At 48.9% G+C, this 24957-nt stretch overlaps 1 protein-coding gene across 1 annotated transcript; it reads right to left on the bottom strand.

Annotated features, from left to right (window-relative positions):
• Positions 1-430: 430 nt before the first annotated feature.
• Tmem130 (transmembrane protein 130) lies at positions 431-24236 on the bottom strand. The gene is made up of 8 exons (XM_057764613.1): positions 24022-24236; positions 16299-16604; positions 13184-13343; positions 10678-10844; positions 8935-9019; positions 8066-8268; positions 2518-2630; positions 431-2147 (listed from the first exon to the last, which is right to left on the bottom strand). The coding sequence occupies exons 1-8, from the start codon at positions 24110-24112 to the stop codon at positions 1998-2000; spliced, it is 1275 nt and encodes a 424-aa protein (XP_057620596.1). The 5' UTR covers positions 24113-24236; the 3' UTR covers positions 431-1997.
• Between the last annotated feature and the right edge of the window lie 721 nt (positions 24237-24957).

The following is a 24957-nucleotide window of genomic DNA, read 5'->3' as shown; positions in this document are numbered from 1 at the left end:
AGAAGCATCTAGGACATGAGCCTTTGAACATGCCTGCGAGGACATTTTCAGAGAGATTTATCAGGGAGAGAAGATCCTCTCTGAACGTGGGCACAATCCCATGGACCTGTGGCCTAAATTTTAGAAAGGAAAAATGACCTGGTGCCTCACGCTCCTGCTGCCTCACTTTCTTCCCCGCCACGATGGATCACCTGCCTTGGCACACCAAGAGCCAAAAGGAAGCCTTCCTGAGTCCCTTTGGTCAGGTGTTCTAATGGTGACAAGGAAAGGCACAAACAGACCTGGGTCAGTGCGCCTCTAAGGGATTCTACTTAGTCTGCATCATTGCAAGATGCCTGAGGGACAGCTTGCTTATATAAAGGCTGCTTCCAAGCATCCTTTACAAAGCTTTGTCGACACACAGGGAACAAAACTACCCGGCCACACAGAGTGCGCTGGATGAAGCTTTTATTCAGGGACAATGGCAGGATGTCATGGGAATGAGCGGTACAAGAGAGGACACTATATCTCAGCAGGATGTCCAAGGGCCAACCAGTGGTTACAGAGACAGACAGCTGCTAACCAGCTGTTATAGCGACAGAGAACTGCTAACCAGCAGTTACAGCAAAGGAGAGCTACTAACCAGCGGTCACAGCGACAGAGAGCTACCTTTACAGTCTTGACCATCATTATCCAACAGGTGCAGGCTGCCCTACTGTGCTAGGTGCACAGGTAAGAACAAATGCCTACATCTGTACCTACTTACCATCCTTTTATTTCCTTTTCTTTGTTCATTCCTTTTTCTTTCCTTCTTTTCTTCCTTCCTTCCTTTCTTTTTTTTGAGATAGGGACTCCCTATGTGACTCTGGATGTCCTGGAACTCACTTTGTAGACCAGGCTGACCTTGAACCTGTTCAGAGATCTGCCTGCCTCTGCCTCCCCAGTGTTGGGATTAAAGGTGTGCGCCACCACACCAGGCTTCTGGTTATAATCTTTTAAGGTGTCTTTTGCCTCCTGATTCTTCCTTCTACTACCTTGGGAGCAACTGAGTGGATAAGGTATCACACACACACACACACAGAGCCCAAATCTTCACTAGCTCCACCTTTCTTTTTTTTTGGATTTTTCGAGACAGGGTTTCTCTGTAGCTTTTGGTTCCTGTCCTGGAACTAGTGCTTGTAGACCAGGCTAGCCTCGAACTAACAGAGATCCGCCTGCCTCTGCCTCCCAAGTGTCCAACTTTCTTTCTGCTCCAACTTCTTTTCTTCTTTTTTCTCAGCAGACCCTGATCTTACGGGTTTCAACAAAGAGGGTCAATTTCTAAAGCAGTCTTCCCTCCCCGGTGTTTATTCTGCCCTGCTCCCACCACTCAGCTTTCAGCAAGCAGGCAGGGAACAGAACGGCCTGGTGACGGAACTGCAGAGACAAAGGACAGAGGAGCAGGCTCAGGGGCTGCATTTGAGTTTTGGCTCAGGCTCATCCCAGCAGCCAGCTTTGTAGACACACAGCAGATCATCTGAGATGCGCCACCAAACACGTGTGATCCTTCCTTGCTGTAAGCGTGTGCCCATCTGAGTGTTCATTACCTTTCTCTCTGCATCCGTAACCCTCTGTGACCTCCTTCCTAGTTCTCTCCGGTTCAGGCAGAACTGCATTGAGGAAGGCCTCAGGAATCCCCAATGAGCAACAGACGAGCTAACACGAAAGCAAAGGGCGAGGGGCAGCCAGGTCCACTTGGGAGAGTCTTAAGAGGACACACGACTATCGGAATCCTGCTCCGCACGGGGTGGGAGGGGGAGGGGGAAGCTTATAGCGGTGACTGGAGTGTGCGGATGGGTGGACGACAGCTGGGAGAGCGGCACAAAGACAAATGACAGCAGCTGGGCTGCACAGATCCAAGGCCAGTCTGGGCCAATGGCCGCCCCTGTGTGAACCCCTCCTGCTCAGTAGCATACGCCACCCTGCCTGAAGCTCCCAACAGGTGATCGGTGAACACTGAGAGGTACGGGGTGGGGAGTTCACACGTTGTACGTCTTCATGGGTTTGTAGAGGGGCGGCAGCAGCCCATGGTTCTCGCGGACGATTTCCAGGTACTCGGACGGCGAGTCCAGAAAGAGGGATCCACAGCATAGCTGGCAGCAGCACTTGAGTCCAGTGACTTCTGGACTCTGGTCAGACAGGGGAGAAAGGTCAAAATCAGTTACCTATGGTGAACAAGACCCCGTGGGTCAATTACCGCCCCTTGGTTCCCCCGCCAGCCTGTTCTGTGGACTTGAAAGCTCAGCAGGAGAGACAGTCAGATGGGGCACCAGCTAGCTCAGCAAGTCTACCATGTCTGTCTGGTGCATCATCCCAAACGTCAGGGTTTAGCAGGACTTCCTCCAGGCAGACTGGTCCACCTACCCTCCCTGGATCAGTGGTCTAGCCTCCACCCTACAGGGCACATACCCTCCCTGGATCAGTGGTCTAGCCTCCATCCTACAGGGCACCTACCCTCCCTGGATCAGTGGTCTAGCCTACACCCTATAGGACACCTACCTCCGTTATGTCCTTCTGTTGAGTAGCACTCCGCACAGTCATGTACATGATGAAAACCAGCAACACGGTGATCAGCGTGGCACAGGGGAAAGCAAAGACAAATGGCTGGAAGGCTGGGAAGGAGAGAGCACAGTTAGAGGGCTGGATAGCTGGTGTCGAAATGCTGGCTCATGGGAAAAGGCATGTACTGCCAAACCTGATGACCTGAGTTCCACCCCAGGCATGAACACGATGGTGGAAGGGAATAACTGGCTTCTCATCATTGTTCCCCGACTTCCACGTGTGTGCTGTGGCACATATACACATATACAAGCACACACAGCAGCCAGGCAGTGGGGCCACATTCCTTTATTCCCAGCACCAAAGAGACAGAAGCAGGCAGAGCTCTGAATTCGAGGCCAGCCTGGTCTACAGAGTGAGTTCCAGGACAGCCAGGGCCACAGAGAGAAACCCTGTGTTGGAAAACGAAAGAAAGAAAGAAAGAAAGAAAGAAAGAAAGAAAGAAAGAAAGAAAGAAAGGAGGGAGGGAGGGAGGGAGGGAGGGAGGGAGGGAGGGAGGGAGGGAGGGAGGGAGGGAGGGAGGGAGGGAAAAAGAAGAAAGAGAGGAAAGAAGGAAGAAGCACCCACAGTAAATAAATACGTGTTTTGTAAATATATTGGGTTTTGTGTGTGTTTGTGAGCACGTGGATATATTATGTGTGCAGGTATATATGTGTGCACAGGTGTGTGTGTGTTTATGGAAATCAGGACAACTCTCAATGCTGTTCTTTAGGCTCCTCCTTTGGTTTTTTGTTTGAAACAGGATCAAGACCTCCATCAAGCAGGCCAGGCTGGCCAGCTCCAGGGATTCACCTGTCTCTGACTCCTAGCTATGTCCAGCTTTTTACACAGATTCTGGGGACCGAACTCTGATCCTCATGTTTGCAAGGCAAGCACTTTACTGACTGAGCCCAAAATTCTGGCTCTAAAGAAGCAAGCAGAATGGAGGTGAACACAGGCAAACCCCATTAGAGAAATTCTTCTCTCAGCACATATATTCTATTTCCACAGGAAAATCCAGAATTTAATGAAAAAATTTAAAAGCAACAACCTGGGACTGGGGAGATGGCTCAGTGGTTGACCACTTGCTGCACAAGTCTGAGGATCAGAGTTCAAATCCCCAGAACCCACATAAATCCCAGGTGGGCACAGTGGCTTACAGTAGTTCCAGCCATGGAAGGTGGAGACAGGATCACCAGAGCCAACAGGTACAGAGTCTAGCCATGTTAGCAAGCTCTAGGTTTGACTGGGAGACCCTACCTCATTGAATAAGATGGAAGAGTGATCAAGAATGAATGGTTCTTTTTAGATAATTTTATTAATATTTAATTGTGTGTGTACACACGTTAGTGCAGTGCCCATGTATGCCAGAAGGGAGCATTAGATCCCCCTACACCTGGAATTACAAAAGTTATGAGCTCCCCAATGCGTGTGCTGGGGACTAAAATCAGGTCCTCAGCAAGAGCAGTGTGTACTCTTAACTCCTGAGTTGTCACTTCAGCAGGAGGATGATTCTTTTCATTTCTTTGTGTGTATGATTGTTTTGCCTTTATGTCAATGTGTATCTGGTGTCTGTGGAGATCAGAAGAGGGCATTGGATCCCCGGGAACTGGAGTTACAGATGGTTGTGAAGCACCATGTGGGTGCTGGGAAATGAACCCGATCCTCTATAAGAGCAAGTGCTCTTAACAGCTGAGCCTTCTCTCCAGCTCCCCAGAAGATGATTCATAACACGAAACTCAGGCATCTACGTGAGCCTCTAACCTCACACCCCAACACACACACACACATACACACACACACAGAAAAATAAAGTATGAGAATGTTTAAAAACATATTCATAATCTACTTGGTAGTTGTTAGGTCTCAAAGAAACAATGGACAAGCCTCACTCAGTATCTGTGGTTCCTCCTTGTTCTCCTGGTATCCCTGGGTACCTGTGGCTCCTCTCAATACCCTTCGCCATGATCCCTCCCTAAGCCCCTCCCTCCCAGGGGCTGGGCTTCCACATCTCTTCCCCCAGCCTGATCCCTATAAGGCAACCATTTTGGTCCCTTGGTCTCTTGGCCCTGGCTGCCTCTCTTGGTCAACGGCTCCCCTCTCCTCTTATGGTCCAGTTTAACCTGCCAGCCATGTTCAGCCTGTACTCTTCTCGCTGGCTGCATTCTCCAGTCTATCTACCATAAAAGTCTTCTCTGCGCTTTAGGAGTGGTCATATCATCCTTTCATTTCTTCTCTTTTCTTTTTAAATTCAGTGGTCTCTTCTCAGGGGCAGTTAAAGTCCCTACCCCTGGTGTGTGGGCTGGACTCAATGACAGGTAGGTAAGTGTGAAGTTGTATGACTCCAAAGTCTACACAATGAACGAGAGAAGCCCTGGTGACATTAGTTCCTATGTCAACTGAATCAAACTGTAATATATAGAAAACACATCTCACTGGGTATTTCCATAGTTCCTGAGTGCTCTGGTCTAGTTAACAGCTTAATGTCTTGATAGAGATGTACCTGAATGCCATTATTGGGAGATGGTGGAAGGTGGGGGGAGGGGTTTTGGAGGAGAGGTGATGGTTAGCTGTCAACCTGGCATGACCTAGAATCACCTGGGAAGACAGTATCAATTGAGGGTTCATCTAGATCAGGTTTGCCCATGGCATGTCTGTGGGGGAACTGTCTTGATTGTTAAATGAAAAGGAACAGCATGGGGACCTTGGGGGAGGGTTGAAGTGGGAAGGGGAGAGGCAGGGAGAGGAACAGAGAAAAATGTAGAGCTCAATAAAAATGAATAAAAAATGAAAAGGAACAAACCACCCTGAATGTGGATAGCATGATTTCCTAGTTTGGGGTGTTAAGTTGTGTAAAAGTGAAGAATTCTGGGGCTGGAGAGATGGTTCAGTGGTTAAGAGCACTAGCTGTTCTTCCAGAGGACACAGGTTCAATTCCCAGCACCCACATGGCAGCTCACAACTGTCTGTAATTCCAGTTCCAGGAAATCTGGCACCTTCACACAGACATACATGCAGGCAAAACACCAATGTACATAAAAATAAATAAATCTTTTTTAAAAAATGAATGAAGAATTCTCTACTTTTGTGTGTGGATGCTTAAATTCCTGCCTTGACGTCCCTCAATGATGGTCTATACCCTGGACCTGTAAGCCAAATAAACCTCTTCCTTCCCAAGCTGCTTTTGATCAGGATTTTATCACCGCAACAGAGATGAAAGCAGGACATTACATCGCCGAGGACACGAAGGCCGTGTTTTGCTCTGGCCCTTCCTGTGTCCCCTCTGCCTACTTCCCGTCAGCCATGATGTAAGTTGCCCTTTTCTCTGATTCCTGTCTACTGTGAAGAAGTTCCCTAGTTACCTGCTCCCACTGGTGACCATGATGTTTTGCCCATGTTCACGGAGCCAAGCAACCATGGAATGAACTCTCGGGTCCTTTCTCTCAAAACAGTGCCAGTTGTTTGGTCAGGAATTTAGTTGGCAATGTTGTAGAAATAACTGACACCGGCCCCTTCTAAGCCATGCTGTGCCTTTGCCCCACCTGGCAGTTCTGACCTCACCCACAAAGCTTCTTGCTGAGACAAGCATGGTGGAGTCGGAGGAAGTTGGTGCTTGTAGTTAGGTGGTCATGGGTTCAAATCCTCGCTCTGAACATGCTATGTGAGGCTCACCTGAGAGGCTGCCAGAGGAGAGCAGTGAAGTGAGGGGTGAGAATGTGCTGGCTTGGCAGCTGATCACTCTCCCTTCACCATCACGAGGCTACTTCCCAAGAAAAGGTGGTGTGTGTGAGTGTGCGTGTGCAGACGCGCTTCCCTGCGGAGGCCAGAGGTCAATATCCGCTATCTCCCCCAATTGCTCAGTACACTCTGCCTTGTTTTTCAGAGTTCATGTTTGTTTTGTTGGATTTTTTTTAAATTTGCACTTATTTAATATTTACTTACTGTGTGTGTGTGCGCCTGCGTGTGTGTCAGAGAACAATTTTGTAGAGTTAGCTTTCTCCTTCCACCATGTTCTTTCTGGGGCTAGAACTCAGATCCTCAGGCTCAGCGGCAAGCCCCTTTACCCACTGAGTCATCTTGTCAGTCCATTCTTATTTTGGTTGTTCGCTTGACGCAGGGTCCAACTTGGTAGCCCTAGCTAGCCTAGAACTTCTCTATAAACTAGGCTAGCTTTGAACTCACAAAGCTCTGCCTGCTTCTGCCTCCCAAACACTGAAACTGTAGGTATGCACCACCACACCCAGCTTCTACCTTTATTTATTTATTTATTTATTTATTTATTTATTTATTTATTTAGATAGGGTTCTTTACTGAATTCGGCTAGATTGACTGTCCAGGGAGCCCTAGAATCCTCCTATCTCCACATCCCTGCCTCTAGTACTGGGGTTACAGACCCAGGTTGCTGCATCTGTTTTTATGGGTTCTGGGGATTGGAACTCAGGTCCTCATGTTTGCACAGCCAGCATTTTACCTACGCACGGAACCATCTCCCCAGTTCTGGGCCAGTATCTTCTCCACGGAATTCATGGAGTTCTGGATACTCACCAGAGCATGTTGGAGCCAGCAGAGCCCAAGAGACCCAAGGAGGCCCCTGAGGTCATCCAAGGCCTGGGTTGGGGTAGAGTTTTCGAAGTTCAGAAAGAGACCAGAGAATAGGGGCAGCGGTAATGATGATGGCATTGAGTAAGTGGGAACACGTGGGAGCTGACTTCTTTGTTACTGTTTAACGATGCTGATGTTCATGGGGGCGTCGGTGGGTTTGATGGGGGCTGTGTTGCTAGGTTGGTGGAGTGTTAAGGACTGTATTGGCAGAATTTGGTGCTGGCGGTGGTGCTGGGCTGGGTAGAGTATTATAAATAGCATTTAGAGGGGGTGATGAAGTTGATAGAGTGTTAGGGATAGCATGATGGAATTTGGTTGCGGTACTGGTGGTGGTAAGGAGTTGGTGGTGGTATGGATGGAGTTTGGTGGCGGTATAGAGGTCAGTAGAGTGAGCTGGCGATGGTAGTAATGACTAGAGGTCAGTAGAGTTTGGTAGTAATGACTAGAGTGGTAGAGTGTTAAAAATGCTTCTGGTGGTGTTCGGTGTTGGTGCAGAGGTTGGCAGAGTGCTGGAGATGGTGTCGGTGGGGCTGGTGGTGGGGCTGGGGTGGCAGAGTGTAAGTGATGGTATTGGTGGGGCTTATTGCCTCTGCTAAAGTTGGCAGGGTATTCAGGATAATAATGGTGGAGTTTGGGGTTGGTGCTGAGATTGGTAGTATTGATTGTTGGTGAAATCTGGCAATGACAATGTTGGCAGAGTCGGTGATGGTGGTGGTGTTAGTGGCTTCAGCATTTGGTCATTGAAACGTGGGCTATTTCTTTACCCAGGGGAACTACTTGTGATCTTAGTGCTGGCGGAGTCAATTCTTGATCATCGGCGACCAAGCGATTGGCCGGCCACCAGAGGTGGTGGCAGGCTTTTGACACCTATTAATGGTACTGCAGCAGAAGGCAAGGTGTCACTTACTGGAGGGCCACACCTGAATCCTATGGAACTGGTTTGCCCTGCTGATGGCATTCTCAGCTCGGAAGATGAAGCAGTAGTCCCCGGGGTCCTGGAAGACGTGGGTCACGTTCAAAGATGTGCCGGTCACCAACACAGGGTGGCACTCTCTGTCCTCCACTGGGAGACATGCCGGCTTGAGGCCCCAGCACACCTGCAGAGGGGGGCTAGAGAGGAGCAGGTACACATTTTCAGAAGTGGCTTGTGACCACGCCCAGCGAAGGTGACAGGGCAGAGACTTCAGAGTCCTTTCCATATGGATACCAGGCTGCCCTGCATGTGATGTTTCATCTTTAAGAGGACTTAGAATCACCATGGAAACAAACCTCTGGGCATGTTTGTGATGGGGTTTCTAGGTTAGGTTAGTTAAGGTGGGAAATCCCACCCTGAATGTGGGTGGCACCATTCGATGGGTCACAGTCCTAGATTCAATAAAAAGGGAAAAGCAGGCTGAGTACCCGCATCCTTCACTCTCTGCTTCCAGACTGTGGATGTTATGTGACCAGCTAGCTAAAGGTCCCTCTGCTCTGCCTGCCCGCCACGAACTGTGAGCTGAAATAAACCCTTCCTCCCTTTGGTTGCTTTCATCTGGTATTGTGTAACAAAGAAACGGTTAACTAATACATCTCAACATTAAACACTCCAGATGCAGGAAATCAAAAATATGAAAGAGCTCTGCCCACAGTTCTTCCCCATTTCACAGCCACAGGGCAGAACGCTAGTGTGCTCGCACGAAACCCAAGTTCTTCAAGGGACAGAGCAGGATCTTTCGCATCACTGGAAGTCTAGAGAGGCCACAGAACACACACACAGCGCTCTGGGGGTTCACTCACCTCCCAAGGAAGTTCAGGCTCATTGTCAACTTTTGGAATGTCTGCAAGAGGGTGGGCGCCGAAATCTGGATGCCTTGAAGGGCCTCTGTAAGAAAGAGGAAGCTGTTAGACCCAGTGGCTGAGGATCAATACGAGCTGCACAGCCCCTTAGCATGCACGGCCACCTCTGAGTCCTTGTCTCTCAGCCACTCTCTTACCCACTGTCGCTAAGCCATTGACCATGCCAGAAGAAAAGTGCCTGCCAGAACCAGAGGCAAAGAATCCTCCCAAGGGCTGTAGAGACAGCTCTTTGGATGTCCTAGTTAGTTAATTGTCAACTTGACACAGCCTAGAGTCACCTGAGAAGAAAGTCTCAACTGAGGGATGGTTCGGGTCGGATTGGCCTGTGGACATGTCTGTGACGGATTACGAGAGGACCCAGACCACTGTGGGCAGCACCACTCTCTAGGCATGAGGTTCTGGGCTAGTTGCGTCTGATCTGGTGATGAACTGCCATCCTGCAGGCCTCCATAGTCTCTGCTGTACTTCCTTGACATGAGTTCCCTGGTTGGAGGGAATGTTGTGTGGAACAGCAAGTAGACCTGCCTTCAGGTTCCTGCCTTGAGTTCTTTCTTTGACTTCCTTCACTGATGGACTGCAACCTGGAGTGTAAGCCAAATCAACTTTTCCCTCCCCTGAGTTGCTTTTAGTCAGAATGGGTTTTTTGTTGTTGTTTCTTTCATTTTTGTTTGTTTGTTTGTTTTTGAGGCAGATTTCTCTGTGCAGCCCTGGTTGTCCTGGAATTTGCTCTGCAGAGCAGGCTGGTCTCAAACTCAAGAGATCTACCTGCCTCTGCCCCCGAGCGCTGAGAGTAAAGGCGTGCGCCTCCACTGCCTTGCTTGTCAGAGTGTTTTATCACAGCAGGGAATAAACCGGAACCGCCGGTGAAGTGTAGAGCTGCATTTCACTCCAGCACCTGAAAAGCTGCTGGGCACGGCAACATCTGCTCAGAATCTCATCGCTGGGGCAGAGGAGGTATGTGCATCCCTGAGAGTCACCGGCCACCCAGACTAACCTACTAGGTGAGCTCCAGGCCAGTGACAGATGCTTGTATCAAGAGAAGGGTGTTGAGCCAGGAGTGGTGGCAGACTCCTTTTATCCTAGCACTTGGAGGCAGCGACAGGCTAATCTCTGTGAGTTCCAGGCCAGCCAGGACTACACTGTCAAAAATGATTAATTTTTAAAAAGGTGGACTGGCATCTGAAAACTCAAGGTTTTCCTCTGACCTCCATGTGCGAATGCACGTATGTGTATACTCACCTACACACACACACACGTTACGCATGGACTTGGGTGGACATGCACACCATGCATGTACCCTCACACCCACCTATACATACATACAAAGAAATCTCTGAAAACTGCCCAACGCCAGGTAGCTAGACTGAGGCTTCCCACCCTCCCGAGCCAGCTTTGATCTGAAGCCGTAATAACTAGAGAACAAGGATCATCAAGGACCAGCTCCCTAGTGGTAGGTGTCTGGTCAAGCTCAGATTTGGAGGCAGGATGGCCTGAATTCAAATGCTAGCTCTGCTAAGGAATGACTGTGTGCGGCCTTGGGTGGACTCTCCGGAGCAGACATGAACAGTGGAGATGGCTCCCAGAATATCCATTCAAGTGCAGCCCCATGCTAGCTCAGAGTCACGTGGATCTGGAAGGATCGTTGTCTGGGGCTCCTCAGGCACAGGCAAGCGGGAGACCTACCCCGAAGCCTTAAGGAAGCCGAGAAGTCTCCGCTCTTCTGCACGATGCCCTTCGTGGCATCCGGCTTTGTCTGCTCCCATTCTGCCACCACCCTGACCTTCACCGTGAAGGTTCCAGCATTCGAATAGTTGTAATAGGCCACAGGGTTGTCGGTTATCAACAAGGTCCTACAAGAAGACAAGGAGAAGGGATCTGAACGCAACCGTTTCCCCTTCCAGGAATTCGGAAGTGCATCCAGCAAAGCACCATGGAAGCACCTGTAGCTCCAGCATTTGAGAGGCTGAGGCAGGATCTTAAATTCAAGGCCAGCCTGGGCCACACAGACAAGCTTTGTCTCCAGAGTGGAAACAAACAAAAACCAAAGCCCGTATCTTTTAAATTTAAAGTTGTTGGTTCTAGCTTTCTATGTTTTTTGTTTGTTTGTTTGTTTGTTTTGGATTTTCGAGACAGGGTTTTTCCGTAGCTTTTGGTTCCTGTCCAGGAACTAGCTGGAACTAGACCAGGCTGGCCTCGAACTCACAGAGATCCTCCGGCCTCTGCCTCCCGAGTGCTTGGATTAAAGGCGTGCGCCACCACTGCCCGGCTAGCTTTCTATGTTTGTGTTTGTTTGTTTTTGACTTTTGAGGCAGAGGCTTATGAGTCCAGGGTAGCCTTAGACTTGCTCTGTAGCCCAGGCTGGCCTTCATGTCCTGATACTCCTACCCACACCTCCTGAGTGCTGGAATTAAAGGCCTGTGCCACCATACCAGGGTCTCATCCTTTCTTAGGGTGGGGCAGATTTCTCAGTGCAAAGGACCTGAGGGCAGTTCACAACACCTTTAACTCGACCCCTGGGGGACCTGTCACTCTCCTGTGGCCCCCATGGGCACCCAGCACTCATCTGCACTTATCCATACTCAGACATGAACACACACGCATTCATATGACTAAGAAAAATAAAAACAAACCTTGAAAAAAAAAACCAAGAACAATTCAACCAATCAAGATTTCTTTCGGGGTTAAGCCCTTTAAACCCCTCAGGGTCCAGAAAGATTCGCTAGGACAGGCGAAAACTGGTTAGGGGGCAGACCTAACTGACTGACTCAAGCTCCTTCCTCCTGCTTGTTTCTTTCCTTGGCCGATGAAAAAAGAGAAAGGCGAGGAGAAAAGAGGGGCTGTTCTCCACAAAGCTTTGGGTTGATGTAGGCATGCAGACAAGTTATCAAGCCCATAGGCGGTAACAATAGTATCAAACAGGCATTTCACAGAATCACAAAAACCCCTTGGATCTGACTAGGAGGCACCTTACACCTCAGAGGGGGCGTGGTTGTGAAGCTCCCCGGGGATTGGAAACACAGCGTTGGTAGCCATAGTAACCTGTGGGCTTGATTTGCATTAGCGTCTAGCTGGTTGAGTTAAAAGGGATCTCTTTTGGGGACTTTGCTTTTGACTCCAGCAAGGTACCCAGGTGAGAATTTTCCTCTCTGAAGCTAGTTTTAGCCACTTGGCCTTCTTCCCGTATAAACAGTATAAAAAGGCTATGATCGTATGTTAGCTGAATCCAAGGTGAAGGGTAATACAGAATATTAGTAATTTGTTTAGAGCAAAGGCCAGCAGATTCCACCTTCCCCAGTCTGCTGCTAGAGCAGATATACCACCTCCTGTTTGGGGCTCCTTTCTTACCAGTGTGTACTGTCAATAAAGTTGTGGGGGCCTAGTTTTATGTAGATTTTGGCTGTGAGAACAAAGGTTTGACTGAGTGGATGCTTTCACACCAGTGTTTCAAGGTGTGGGGAAAGTATCTGGTTGCCCTACAGGAAAAGTCAGGTTTACACTGCCAGGATATCATAGAAGGGAGAAATGCCGTGATTCCACAAGGTTTCTACTCAATTGACAGTGACTTATCCAAAAGACAGGTGTTCCTGCAACTCTGCAAAAACAGTTCTTTACAATATTATATATAATATGTCCAGTGGTCTGTCAGCTGTACTTGTACTGTATAATACTTGTGGGCTCACATTTGAGGCTAATAAGATGGCTCTGTGGGTAAAGTACTGGTTACCAAGCCTAATGACCGGAGTTTGATCCCCAGAATTCGTGTGGTGGAAAGAGAAAACTAACTCCCACAAGCTGTCCTCTGAACTTCACTCTCAGGGAGAGACAGAAAGAGGAAAGAGTTCTGTGTAGTTCTGGCTGTCCTGGACCTCTCTTTATAGACCAGGCTGGCCTTGAACTTACAGAGATCCACCTGCCTCTGTCTCCGCCCCTGCCTCTGCCTCCGCCCCGAGTGCTGGGTCTAAAGTGTGCACCACCACCTGGCGGGATTTTTTTTTTTAAATAGAGTAAACAGCTGGTCATGGTGGCCCACACGTTCAATCCTGGAGGGGCAGAAGCAGGCATATCTCTGTGCATTTGAGACCATCCTGGTCTCTATAATGAACTCCAGAGCAGTCCAGGTTCTGTAGTGAGATCTTAGAGAGAGAGAGGGAGAGAGGTGGGAAGAGAGGGGGGGGGGAGCCATGCATACCCGTCTCCGAAGTCCCATCGGTAGAAGAAGGAAGCTGACTTGAAGAAGTCGCTTGGGTCATGGAGGAGGAAGGAGATTCTGAGGGTTTTCTTGGTGATGTAGGAGTTCGGCCAAGACACAGAGGAATTTTGGGTAATGACTAGGTTTCCCACAAGTGACTCTGAGAAAGACAAAAGGAGAGTGAATCTCAGAGGTAGGGAGAGCCAGAGCATGACCTCAGTCAGGAACAAAGTAACCACTCCCTGGTTCATCCTCCTCCGACCTTCAGAACTACTTGCAGTGTGGGGACCCCAGAGATCCCTCAACACAGAGACATCCCAGTCACCCCCTGCTGGCAGCGACTCACAGCACATGCCAAATGCTCAACCTGTGTCCCTGCCCCCACCTCCCTTTCACAGTGACACTACTCTTTCTGACAAAAAGGCCACCCACTAGGAAGAAAGGCATGGGCTGATGGAGGACATGATGCCAACACTTGTAATTCCAGCACCTGGAAGGCTGGGACAGGAGGATCAAGAGTTCAAAGCCATCCTTGGCTACTCTGTGAGTTGGAGGTCATCCTGGGCTACATGAGACCCCGTCTCAAAATAAACCATTTTGCATCAGAACTGAACACATACAGACCATTTTTGCTGTTGTTAATATTGTCTAAGAAATACAGCGTAACAACTACTCCTATGGGGTTTATATTGTATCAGACCCTGTGAAACATGGGGGCGGTATTTAAAGGATATGGGAGGGGCTGGGAATGTGGCTCAGAAAGCCACACACAGGAGGCTCTGAGTTCCACCCCCAACACCAAGAACATAGTGGAGGACTAGAGCTGGTGCGATCACAAGGACCAGAGTTCAGATCCCAGCATCCACAAGGGAGGGCTTGCAGGACATCTGCGGCTGGAGCGTTGAGCTGTCTGCTGCCCTCTTCTGGCCTTTGTGACAACTGCATGCATTTTCGTTAGCAGAGTTTATGTGCTTGGTTACATAAATCCTGTGCTTGCATTACTTCCTATATAATTTTACAAGCATGGGCATTTCCACTCAGGACATTAAAACTCACCTGAAGGGTCATGATTAATAATCGCATAAATTGGGACTATTGAGATGGCAACCATCTCAATAGGTGAAGGCACCTACCATTGAGTCTGACGGGCTGAGTTCAATCCCCAGGTCCCACAGAGAAGAAAGAGAAAATCAACTCCTGCAAGTTGTCCTCTCACCTCCACATGGACACCATGGCACAGGTACCCACATACATGTACACCCTCACTAAATAAATAAATTTGTAAAAAAAAAACACTTTTAAATACTTATATACATTAGCTGCGTGTCATAGCATATGCCTATAATCCTAGCCCTGAGGAGGCTGAGGCAGGAGGATCTTCTTGACTTCAAAACCAGCTTGGGCTCTCTAACAAGATTCCTTCCCTTCCACAACTCCTGAAAAAGGCACACGAATTGCTTCAGTGTCTTTAATCAGTCCCCTAAGGGTTGTGTATCTCCCGTGTATACATCCCGTTTTCCCTATTAGCATCATCTTGCGCGTGAAGCATTGCCCAGGTGAAGGCTGATTTCTTGAAGGTAAATTCATTTAGACTCTAAGCCGCAGGTGGGTGCTGGGATCTGGACTCTGGACCTCTGCCAGAGCAGCAAGTCCTCCAACTGCCAAATCATTTCTCTAGTCCTTGATTCTTTATTTTACTTTTTAAATTGTTTTTATGTATGCTAGTGTGTGTGCCTGGTGCTTTAAGGGGGTCAGAGAAGGTTGTTGGATCGCCTTGGGCAAGAGTTACAGACAGTTGTGAGCGGCCATGTCAGGGCTGGAAACTGAGCCACAGTAGTCATTAAGAGCAACAAATGCCCTTAACCACTGAGACAACTGTCCAGTCCTTTTGTTAAATTAAAAAAAAAACTGTTGTAATTACATTTATTTGTTTATCTATCTATCTATTTATTTATTGTGTATGTGCATGTGTGTGTGCCTGTGTGTGCAATCATGCCATGACATGTCAAGGTCAGAGGGTAACTTGCAAGAGTGGGTTCTCTCTTTCTACCATGTAAGTCCTGGGGATTAAACTCAGGTCTTTCAGCTTTGCGGCAAGCACCTTTACCGCTGAACCATCTCACTGACCCTATTTTCTGACTCTTTTTTTTTTTTTTTACTTAATGAACAACCAAGAAACAGTTCATGTTTATAATTTGCTTTTGTTTGATTACTGCCAATTATCAAGGCTGGATTTTTTTTTTCTGCACTAAGAGCAGCAGAGATGGCTCAATTGGTGAAGTGCTGGCTTTGAAAGAATGAATCAAAAGAGCTGGGCATGGTGGTGGATTGCATTGGTAGTCCTGTTACAGAGTATTTTTTTTAACTATGTAAAGATTTGTTGCTGTTTTACCTTGCCTGCCTAAGGCACCTGACTGGTCTAATAAAAAGCCAACCAGCCAATAGTGAGGGAGAAGGGATAGGCGGTATTTCCAGGCACGGAGAGTAAGGAGGAGGAGGAATTTAGGTTTGGGGAAGAAAGAAAAGGAAATGACAGGAAGCCACCAGGGAGATGCCAGGGGCCAGACAGACAGACACGGAGGAAGCAGGAAAGTAGGACTTACAGAATGAAAGAAAGGTGAGAAGCGCCGAGGCAAAACATAGATGAATAGAAACAGGTTAAAGTTAAACGAGCTAGTGGGACAAGCCTAAGCTAAGGCTGACATTCATAATTAATAACAAGTATCTTAATTTGGGAGCTGGTTGTTGGCCCAAAGAAAATGCCAACTACATAATCCCAGTGCTGGGGCTTAATGGCCAGCCAGCCTGTCTAACTGGTGAGCTCACCAACGGGAGATCCTGTCTCAGTCTAAAATGGTGGATGCAGCCTGAAGAACAATGCCAGAGGTGCTCTCTCTCTCTCTCTCTCTCTCTCTCTCTCTCTCTCTCTCTCTCTCTCTCTCTCTCATACACACACACACGCACAAGAACATATACATGCAAACACACATGCATAAGACTTGAAAGTGTATTGCAGTGGTAAGCTCTTGCACAGCATGTTCGAGGCCCCGGGTTGCCCAATATGGGAGTTTTGAAAGCACATAAGTAAACAAGAAAGGCCCTCAGGGATCCTCACCTTTGATGGGGAGGACCAGAGCACTCCTGGCTAAGGGCTTGCACATCCAACAGTCGACAGCAGTGACCCAGACAGTGATTGGAAAGTCCCCAGGCCTGTTGCCCACCACGTGGATAGTTGAGGTTAGATTCTTCTCGGTCTTGGCAGTGAGGGTCAGTGGTGCGTGGATCCAGTGGAAACGATAGAAGTGGGCGTCTAAAGGCAGGGACAGGTTGCCATTGTCCTTGACCACCAGGCTGGCTGAGATGGTCACTTCTGTGCCAATGGTAGCGGGACCATCAGTAGTAAGACTAAGATTATAGAGACCTAGGAGACACATACAGGCCAGGTTTCAGGAAGACAATGAGGAATCCCTCAGCAACCTTTCTAGTCATCAATGACGCAGTGCGGCCAGCAAGATGTCATCTCATCAAATCTGATGACATGAGTTTGATTCCCCGGTCAAAGAAGAAAGCCAACTCCCCCAAGTCTTCCTCTGCCCCCTTCAAATAAATGTAGCATCACAGAGTGCCTCTATTTATTTACAGGGGATCCTTAACAAGACCCCTACTTGATGTCCAGACCCACAATATCCCATGTTTTCATCCTTGTTCATTCGTTAGCTCACTCATTCGCACATACAGTTCATGGAGAACTTTAAATGAGGCACCATAAGAGATTAAAAACAGTAACTAATAATAAAATGGAACCAGCCGGGCGGTGGTAGTGCACACCTTTAATCCCAGCATTTGGGAGGCAGAGGCAGGCGGATCTCAGTAAGTTCGAGGCCAGCCTGGTCTACAAAGTGAGTTCCAGGACAGCCAGGACCATTACACAGAGATATCCTGTCTTGAAAGACCAAACAAACAAACAAACAAATAAAATTGAACTAAGATTGGAGGTGTATGCCAGTAATCGCAGCACCAGGGAGGCTGAGGCAGGAGGACTAAATGTTAGAGTTCACCCTGGGCTACATAATGATCATGTTCAAGGCCGGTTTGGGCTATATATTGAGACTCCAGCTAAAGAAACAGAACAAGGTTGAGTTGTAGTGATTCATACCTTTAATCCCAGCACTCAGGAGGCAGAGGCAGGCCTACATATTCCAGACTGGTGTTGAACTTGTGGCAATCCTCCTACCTCCCTGTCCAGAACGAGCTGACACAAACTCATGCCACCACACCCAGCTGGGCTCCACTCATTTCACTAAGACCCACATTCGCAGCCAAAGTCCCTGAGTGGGGCTCACGTCTTCTTAGGCATTGATATGTACTCCCTTTACATTCTGTCTGCACTGTAACCAAATGTAACTAAGTGTAAATTAGCCTAATGTTACTGCTTGCATCTACTTAAATCAAGCTTTATGTTTCTCAGGCATTGCACCACGACCATCACCATCACCACCATCACCACCACCACCATCACCACCATCACCACCAACCACCACCACCATCACCACCACCACCACCACCACCATCACCGCTACCATCACCACCATCACCACCAACCACCACAACCACCTCCACCACCACCATCACCACCATCACCACCACCACCATCACCACCACCACCATCACCACCACCATCACCACTACCATCACCACCATCACCACCAACCACCACCACCACCATCATCACCACCACCACCACCATCACCACCAACCACCACCACCACCATCCCCATCACCACCACCACCACCATCACCACCACTACTATCACCACCACCACCACATCTCCACTATCACCACCACCACCATCACCACCACCACCATCACCACCACCACCACCATCACCATCACCACCACCACCACCCTTCCACTCCCCCGATTCCCCCCCACTCCCCCCATTCCCTGTGTTTAACAACAATGTTGTGGCTAGTGGTCAGTCTTCTGCAGGTACACAGAATATTTCTGTTTACCCAAAGCTCTATTTCCCATGGGTGGTCCCTCTGAACATTTGCTCTCTTCACTTCTTGTAAGGGTAAAAAGAGCCCCGCTGGGGTCAGGTGGGGGCTGGGCATATAGCTTAAGTGGTGGAGTGCTTGCCAGGAGTGAAGGAAGCTCTGGGTCCCAGTCCATGAATGATGGTGACAAACACCAACAGTCCTAGCACTCTGGAGGCAGAAGCAGGAGGTCCACAAGTTCAAGGCCATCCTCAGCTACATAGTGAATGTGAAACCAACCTGTGCTATAGAAGTGTTTGTTTAAAACAAAACAAAACAAAAAGCCAGCTGTCCCAAACACCAGCCACAGGCCTCTGATTTTTCTCTTTCCTGTCACACCTCCTTCCTTCACGTCACCATCCTGTCCCTTTTCCAGTCCCCCCTCCCCGTGCAGTCATCTGGATCTCTGCTCCTGGCCCTGATCTATGCCCCACCCCTTCCTGCCCCAGCAAGCTTCTAACATTTGCTCTAATGTAATCACAAACCTTCTTTTGGGGTCTAGATTCACAGCTGGGAAACTTCCTCCTGGCAGCCAGCCTCTTTAACTCTTGCAATTCTAGAAGGCACACAGTGGTGCATGCTTTTAAACCCAGCACTCAGGAGGCTGAGGCAAGTGGGTCTCTGTGAGTCTGAGGCCAGCCTGGTCTACAGAGTGACTTCTAGGCCAGGCAGGGCTACACAGTGAGCCCCTGTCTTAAAAATAGAAAAATTCCTGGTACCCAGGTTGCTGGATCAGTGGGAACAACACTGCTGCCAAGCCTGATGACCTGAGTTTGATCCCGGGATATACAAACATTCTGCTGAAAAAAAAAATCTAAAAGTAAAAAGAATGCCCATTCTGCCAGAAGGCAGTAAGTTTTTAGGAAGTTTTCCCACGCCCTGATCCCTCAATGCTCTCTTGACAGACTGGGCCCATTACTGTCGCGACTACACTGAATGGAGACTTCTCCTCTTCCGTGTGCTGTGAATTCCTTGAGGACAAGGGTCACCTGCATCTTTATCATGCAAAAAAAAAATGTTTACCATGTAGTAAGGAGCCAGGGACATGACTCCGTGGGGATGAGGACCTGGGTTCAATTCCCCCAGACCCATGTAAGAAACAGCCAGGCAAGATGAGGTACACCTGTCCCTGGACTGGAGGAGGCAGGGACAGGAGAGCTTTGGGGCTTGCTGGCCAGTCAATCTAATGGAATCAGTGAACTCCAGATTCTACTGTGTTTAAATTTTATTAAAACTAAGATTTGGGCCTCAAGGTCACATTAGCAAAAACCCGAATGTCTATCTATATCACAACCATGTGTTATTAGTGGTCAGCACGAGGCTGAGTCATACATACATAGACAGCGTCTGAGGAAGACATCCCAGGTCTCCCTGTCACCTCCAGATACAGGAGCACATATGTGAATGCATGTGCACCATCGTGCATACCCATGCATGCCCACAAGCACACATACACACATGCCCTCCACATGGTCACGAGTGTGCATGCATACACTCACACACCCACAAGTGTGTACACAAATATACACATGCACAACCATGCACGCATGCACACATGCCCACAAGCACACACACCCACAACTGTGCACACACATATACACATGCGCACACATGCCCTCCACATGGCCACGAGTGTGCAAGCACGCACTCACACGCCCACAAGTGTGTACACACCTACACCCATGCACGCACGTGCACACCCATGCACGCATGCACACGTGCCCACGAGTGCACACACCCACAAGCGTGCACGCACATACACCCATGCACACAGACATGCACGCACGCACAAACCCACGCACACACACACACGTGCCCAAGAGTGCACACACCCACAAGCGTGCACACACATACATATGTGCATACACACACTCATTCACACACACATACACAAACCGTATGGTAAGTGTTCAGTGGGACTTCTGAGTCACGTGATTACCTGGAAAGGAAGATGTGGCACAGAGTCCAGGCCACCTGACACTGTCGCAGAAGACCGTTCACCTGGGGGCTACTGTCTGCACCCCTTCTGTGTGCCCCACCCCCACAGGTGCTGGCGTTACCTAGCATGGACATGTTCCTCTTCAGGGTGAGTCCACAGGATACCTGCTGGAGTCTTCAGCAAAACCAGGAGAAGGTTCTGTGTGCAAATGTGCCCCCTGTTTATCTCACGAGGACTTTGGCTTCAGTTTTTTCTGTTGCTCTGCCCCCTAGTTCCTATTATGAATCCCTTTTCTTCAAATCCATGTGTTGAGTTATAAAGCTGTTTGAGCCAAAATGCTAAAGGCATAGGCCACTACTGTTACCAAGATACCATGGGTTTGAAGGTTAATATGGTCACCATGGTGGGGTTTAGTTTAGTTCAGAGACAGGATCTCTCTGTGTAGACCAGGCTGGCCTTGAACTCACAGAGATCTGTCTGACTATATATGCAATATGACCAGCTGCCATGGCCCCTACTGCCTTAAATTCCCTGAAACGATGGACTCTATTTTTGGACACTTATTTATCATTTTTGGGAAGGGATGCATGTGTGTGCGTGTATACATGCATATGTGTGTGTGTGCTCTTGAGCATACATGTGCATGTGTGTATCACAATGGGCATGTAGCAGGGGCGTCAGTTTTCTCCATCTAACGTATGGGTTCCAGGAACCAAATTCAGGTCTTTGGCTTTGGCAGCAAGTGCCTTTACCCTCTGAGACATCTCTACAGCCCATTTCCTATTTTGTCGTAGCATTCAGGCAAACGCGTAACACAAAAGGAAAGGGCTGCTGTTGCTATCCCGCGGGGGTTTTTTGCCCTCCCTCTAGTTGGCAGGCAGCACATCTCTTTCCTCAAGGGCTCCTACCTGTCACCCCTCCCCCTCCACCCAGCCCCTTCTTCCTCCCACTCAAGTGGAGGAGGAACAAGGACTAGAGCGAGGCTCTAAGGTGGCGGGCACACTAAGCTGCATGTTAATTGCCATCCAGCATCTGCAGTGAGATTGGGCTGACGCAGATCGGTTGCCATGGAAATGGAATCAGGGGGCAGCTGGCTGGAGCTGGGAAGAAGGAGGACCCACTGACGATATTGTTGCAAATGGCTGCCTAGCTCCTAGGAATTCTCACCAGCCCTGCCTGGAAGAGACCACAATGGTCTTTAAAAAAACAAAAAACAAAAACCAAACAAACAAACAAACAAAATAAAAACAACCCCCCCCAAAAAAAAAAAACCAGAAGCTGGACTAGAGTGATGGCTCAGAGGCTAAGAGACATTGCTGTTCCCATAGTATTTAAATTCAGTGCTCAGCATCTACTACAGACAGCTCACTTCCAGATCCTGGGGATATAATGTCTTCGTCTCGTCTCTACAGGCATTCAAACACATGTGCACATACACTTACAATGATAAATGTCATGCACATAAATAAAAATGAATTTAAAAATTAAAAAGAAATTAGAAACAGAAGCTGCACCAGGCATGGTGGTGTAACCATGTCTTTACTACACCTGAGAGGCAGAGGTATGCAGATCCTCTATGAGTTCAAGGCTAGCTTGGTCCACACAAATGAATTCCAGGCCAGGTGGGGCTACATAATGAGACCCCGTCTCAAAACAGAACAGAATGCCACCAACAATAAAAACGCCCAAAACAACAAAAAACTGGAAGCTGGGGCTGGAAATAGAGCTCAGTTAATAGCGTGACTACATAATGAGGCCCCAGGATCTATCCCCAGTACCTCATCATGCTGAGTGTGGGGGCACACTCTATAACCTCCAAAACTCTGGAAGCGGAAGCAGGAGGATTAGAAGTTCAAGGTCATCTTCAGACCAGCCTCCCAGGTCACATGGGTCAAGGTGACCTCCTTCTTCCTCTGGGCTTTTGGGAAGTGTCCAGGGTATCCAGGCTAAGGTGGGCAGTGAAGATCTTTGCCAAGTGTGGCTGAAGGAACCTGAGCCAGAGCATCCCCTGTGACTCTGCTCATCCAAGCTCATCTTTCACGTTTGGGAGCCCAGATGAATAAGGAGCACAGGCAGCCCCAAGGCAAGGGCTCGGAGGCACCCCCAAATGTGCTCAAGTGACATGGAGCTAAATGTGCCGAAACAGAAAGAAGGGGCAATTGCCTCAAAAGCATGGCCCCAGTTTCCTGCCAGGTTTCCATGTTTCCCCATAATACATGTGAGGCCTGGAACATTCTAGAAATGGCTACTGTGGCCTTTTCACACAGCACATGTAGGCAGTGAAAAAAAAACTGTCAAACACGTCTGTGATGGTCTACATAACACAAAAATCCACCTGCTTCTGCATCTCAAGTGGGTGCGTGTGTGTGTGCATGCGTGCGTGTGTGTGTGTGCGCGTGTGTGTATGTGTGTGTGCGTGTGTGTATGTGTGTGTATGTGTGTATTGCGTGCGTGTGTGTGTGCGAGCGTGCGTGCGTGTGTGTGTATGTGTGTGTGTGTGTGTGTGTGACTAGAGTGGCGACTCATGCTTACAATCCTAGCACTGGGTAAGGGGAAGCAGGAGGGTGCAAGTTAGAAGCCAGCCTGGGCAATTCCTGAAGACCTCATCTCAAAATAGATATTGCCTGATATGATGACACACATCTTAATCCCAACACCGGGAGCCTGGAGAAGGAGGACCTCTGAATTCGAGACCAGGCTGGCAATAGAGTGAGTACCAGGACAGCCAGGGCTATGCAGAGAAACACTGCCTTGAGATAGATAGATAGATAGATAGATAGATAGATAGATAGATAGATAGATAGATAGATAGATAGATAGAGGGATGGATAGATGAGTGGGAGGGTTGGTAAGTGGGTGGAGGGAGAGAGGGATGGATGGGTGGGTGGATGAATGGATGAATGAATGAATGAATGTATAGACAGACATTTTTTATTGTGTATTTCTTATAATTTAAATCACATAACTTCTAGACATATAAGCCAGTGGATCAGGATGTCCATTTCTAGATGGATTCTATGTTGAATTTCCAGGAGAGGGAGAGAGTGCAGGTAATTTTATATATGCAAAATTCCCACAAAAATCCTCTGATGCATGCCAAAAACGCAGGTTGTTTTTTATTTTTAATTTACTTCGTGGCTCTGCCGTTCTCTCAGATCTGCACCAGGTTCCCTCTCCCCGCTCCCCCACCTCTTTTAATGGGCAGATGTGCGGTGAAGAATGATGTCTTTTTTTTTTTTTTTTTTCCAGCTGCTCACAACCCACCGGTCTCTGACAATTCTCGAACCTGGGTCGTTTGTTACTCCTAAAATGGGGTAGGAAGGTTGATGTTGGTCTTTTCATCACGGAGAGATGGGTCCTGGTGAGCCTGGGGAAGAATCTGTCGGCTCAAGGTCCCATTTTTTAAAAAAATCATTCCCAGGGAGGAAATGGCAGACTGGCCTCCTCGGCTGTAGACTAGTACCTGCGCCGCCCCTAAGCCAACGCAATCACGGTGGAAATCTCTAGAAAAAGGCGACATCTTAAAGCAAAAGCGCTGCCCCATGCAGGCAATGGGGGGCGGTTGTCCCTGGGGGAGGCTGAGGCGCGACGACCTCTCTCCCAGCCCACCCGGGGTTCCCAGCATGCATCCATGCTCCCTGTCCCTCCCCCCAGTGAGTACCAGTCCCAAGCATCGGGATGGATGTGTTTCCCATGGGCAGAGTGTTGGCGGCAGGCATCGAGGGAGAGCAGGGAGACACCCCTAGTGCTGGGCGACTTCTGGGCAAAGGGGTGTCCAGCAGGGGTACAAGCCCCGAGTCATCTCGATAGCTCAAGTTCCAGATAGCACTGGACAGCTCCAGGCAGGCTCTGGCTTGCTTACCTGCAGCCACCCTCGCCGGGCCCAAAGGCAGGAGGCAGGCGAGCCAGAAGACGAGGCGGAGGTCCGACCAAACATCGGCGGCCTTGGCCATGGCGCAGCGTGAATGCCGAGGGGCTCCGGGCGGATGCGCAAGGAGCAGGGCTGGAGCTCCGCAGTGGCGGCTCCGTAAGGCTGTGCGTGGAGACGACGTAGCGCTCGACTGTCCCCGCCTGCAGCCACCTCCGCCCACACAGCCCTCCCCGGAGCCCCAGAGTCCCTCCCCTCAAGGGATCACAGAGGCAAGCCTTACTTCACCAGGTGCGCATGCTCTCTTCCCGCATCTTGTTTCTGTCGGATCCAGAGCCATCTTTCCAGCCCTGAGACAGGGTCTCTTTACTGAACCTTTAGCTCGTCAAGTTAGTTAGACTGACTATCAAGGAGCCACTACAGTCTGCCTACCTCCATTCCTCCCAGCACTGGGGCTACAGACGCTTACCACGCCTGACTTTTGCATGCGTGCTGGTGATCCGAACTCAGATCCTCATGCTCTTGCAACAAACAACTCACCAAGCCCCCTCCCTAACACTTACTCTCTCTTACTGTCCTTCACTGCTTTGAATCCATTTTGTGCTTATAGAATGTCTCCACTCAAACTAGCTACAGTTCCCTACTGATGAATGCACACACTTGCCTCGTGGTGGTGGTGGTACATGCCTTAATCTCAGCACTCGGGAGGCAGAGGCAGGCGGATCTCCGTGAGTTGGAGGCCATACTGGTCTATAGAGCGAGTTCCAGGACTGGTACTGGAAAACCCTGTCTCGAAAAAGAATTCAATATACACACTTAACTGTTGTTGACTAGTTTTGATTTTTCTTTTTCTTTTCTTTTTTCTTTTTTCTTTCTTTCTTTCTTTCTTTCTTTTCTTTTCTTTTCTTTTCTTTTTTTTTGAGACAGGTT

The sequence above is a fragment of the Chionomys nivalis genome, chromosome 3 (assembly GCF_950005125.1).
Source record: "Chionomys nivalis chromosome 3, mChiNiv1.1, whole genome shotgun sequence".
Lineage (NCBI taxonomy): Eukaryota > Metazoa > Chordata > Mammalia > Rodentia > Cricetidae > Chionomys > Chionomys nivalis.
The sequence above is the reverse complement of the archived record's forward strand: the minus strand, read 5'-3'. Positions and strand labels throughout refer to the sequence as shown.

Coding starts and splice junctions, on each gene's coding strand:
- Tmem130 (XM_057764613.1), bottom strand. CDS start 24,112: ATGGCCAAGGCCGCCGATGTTTGGTCGGACCTCCGCCTCGTCTTCTGG. Junction 16,605..24,021: donor CCCGGCGAGGGTGGCTGCAG/GTAAGCAAGCCA, acceptor TGTGTCTCCTAG/GTCTCTATAATCTTAGTCTT. Junction 9,020..10,677: donor GGCTTCCTTAAGGCTTCGGG/GTAGGTCTCCCG, acceptor TCTTTCTTACAG/AGGCCCTTCAAGGCATCCAG.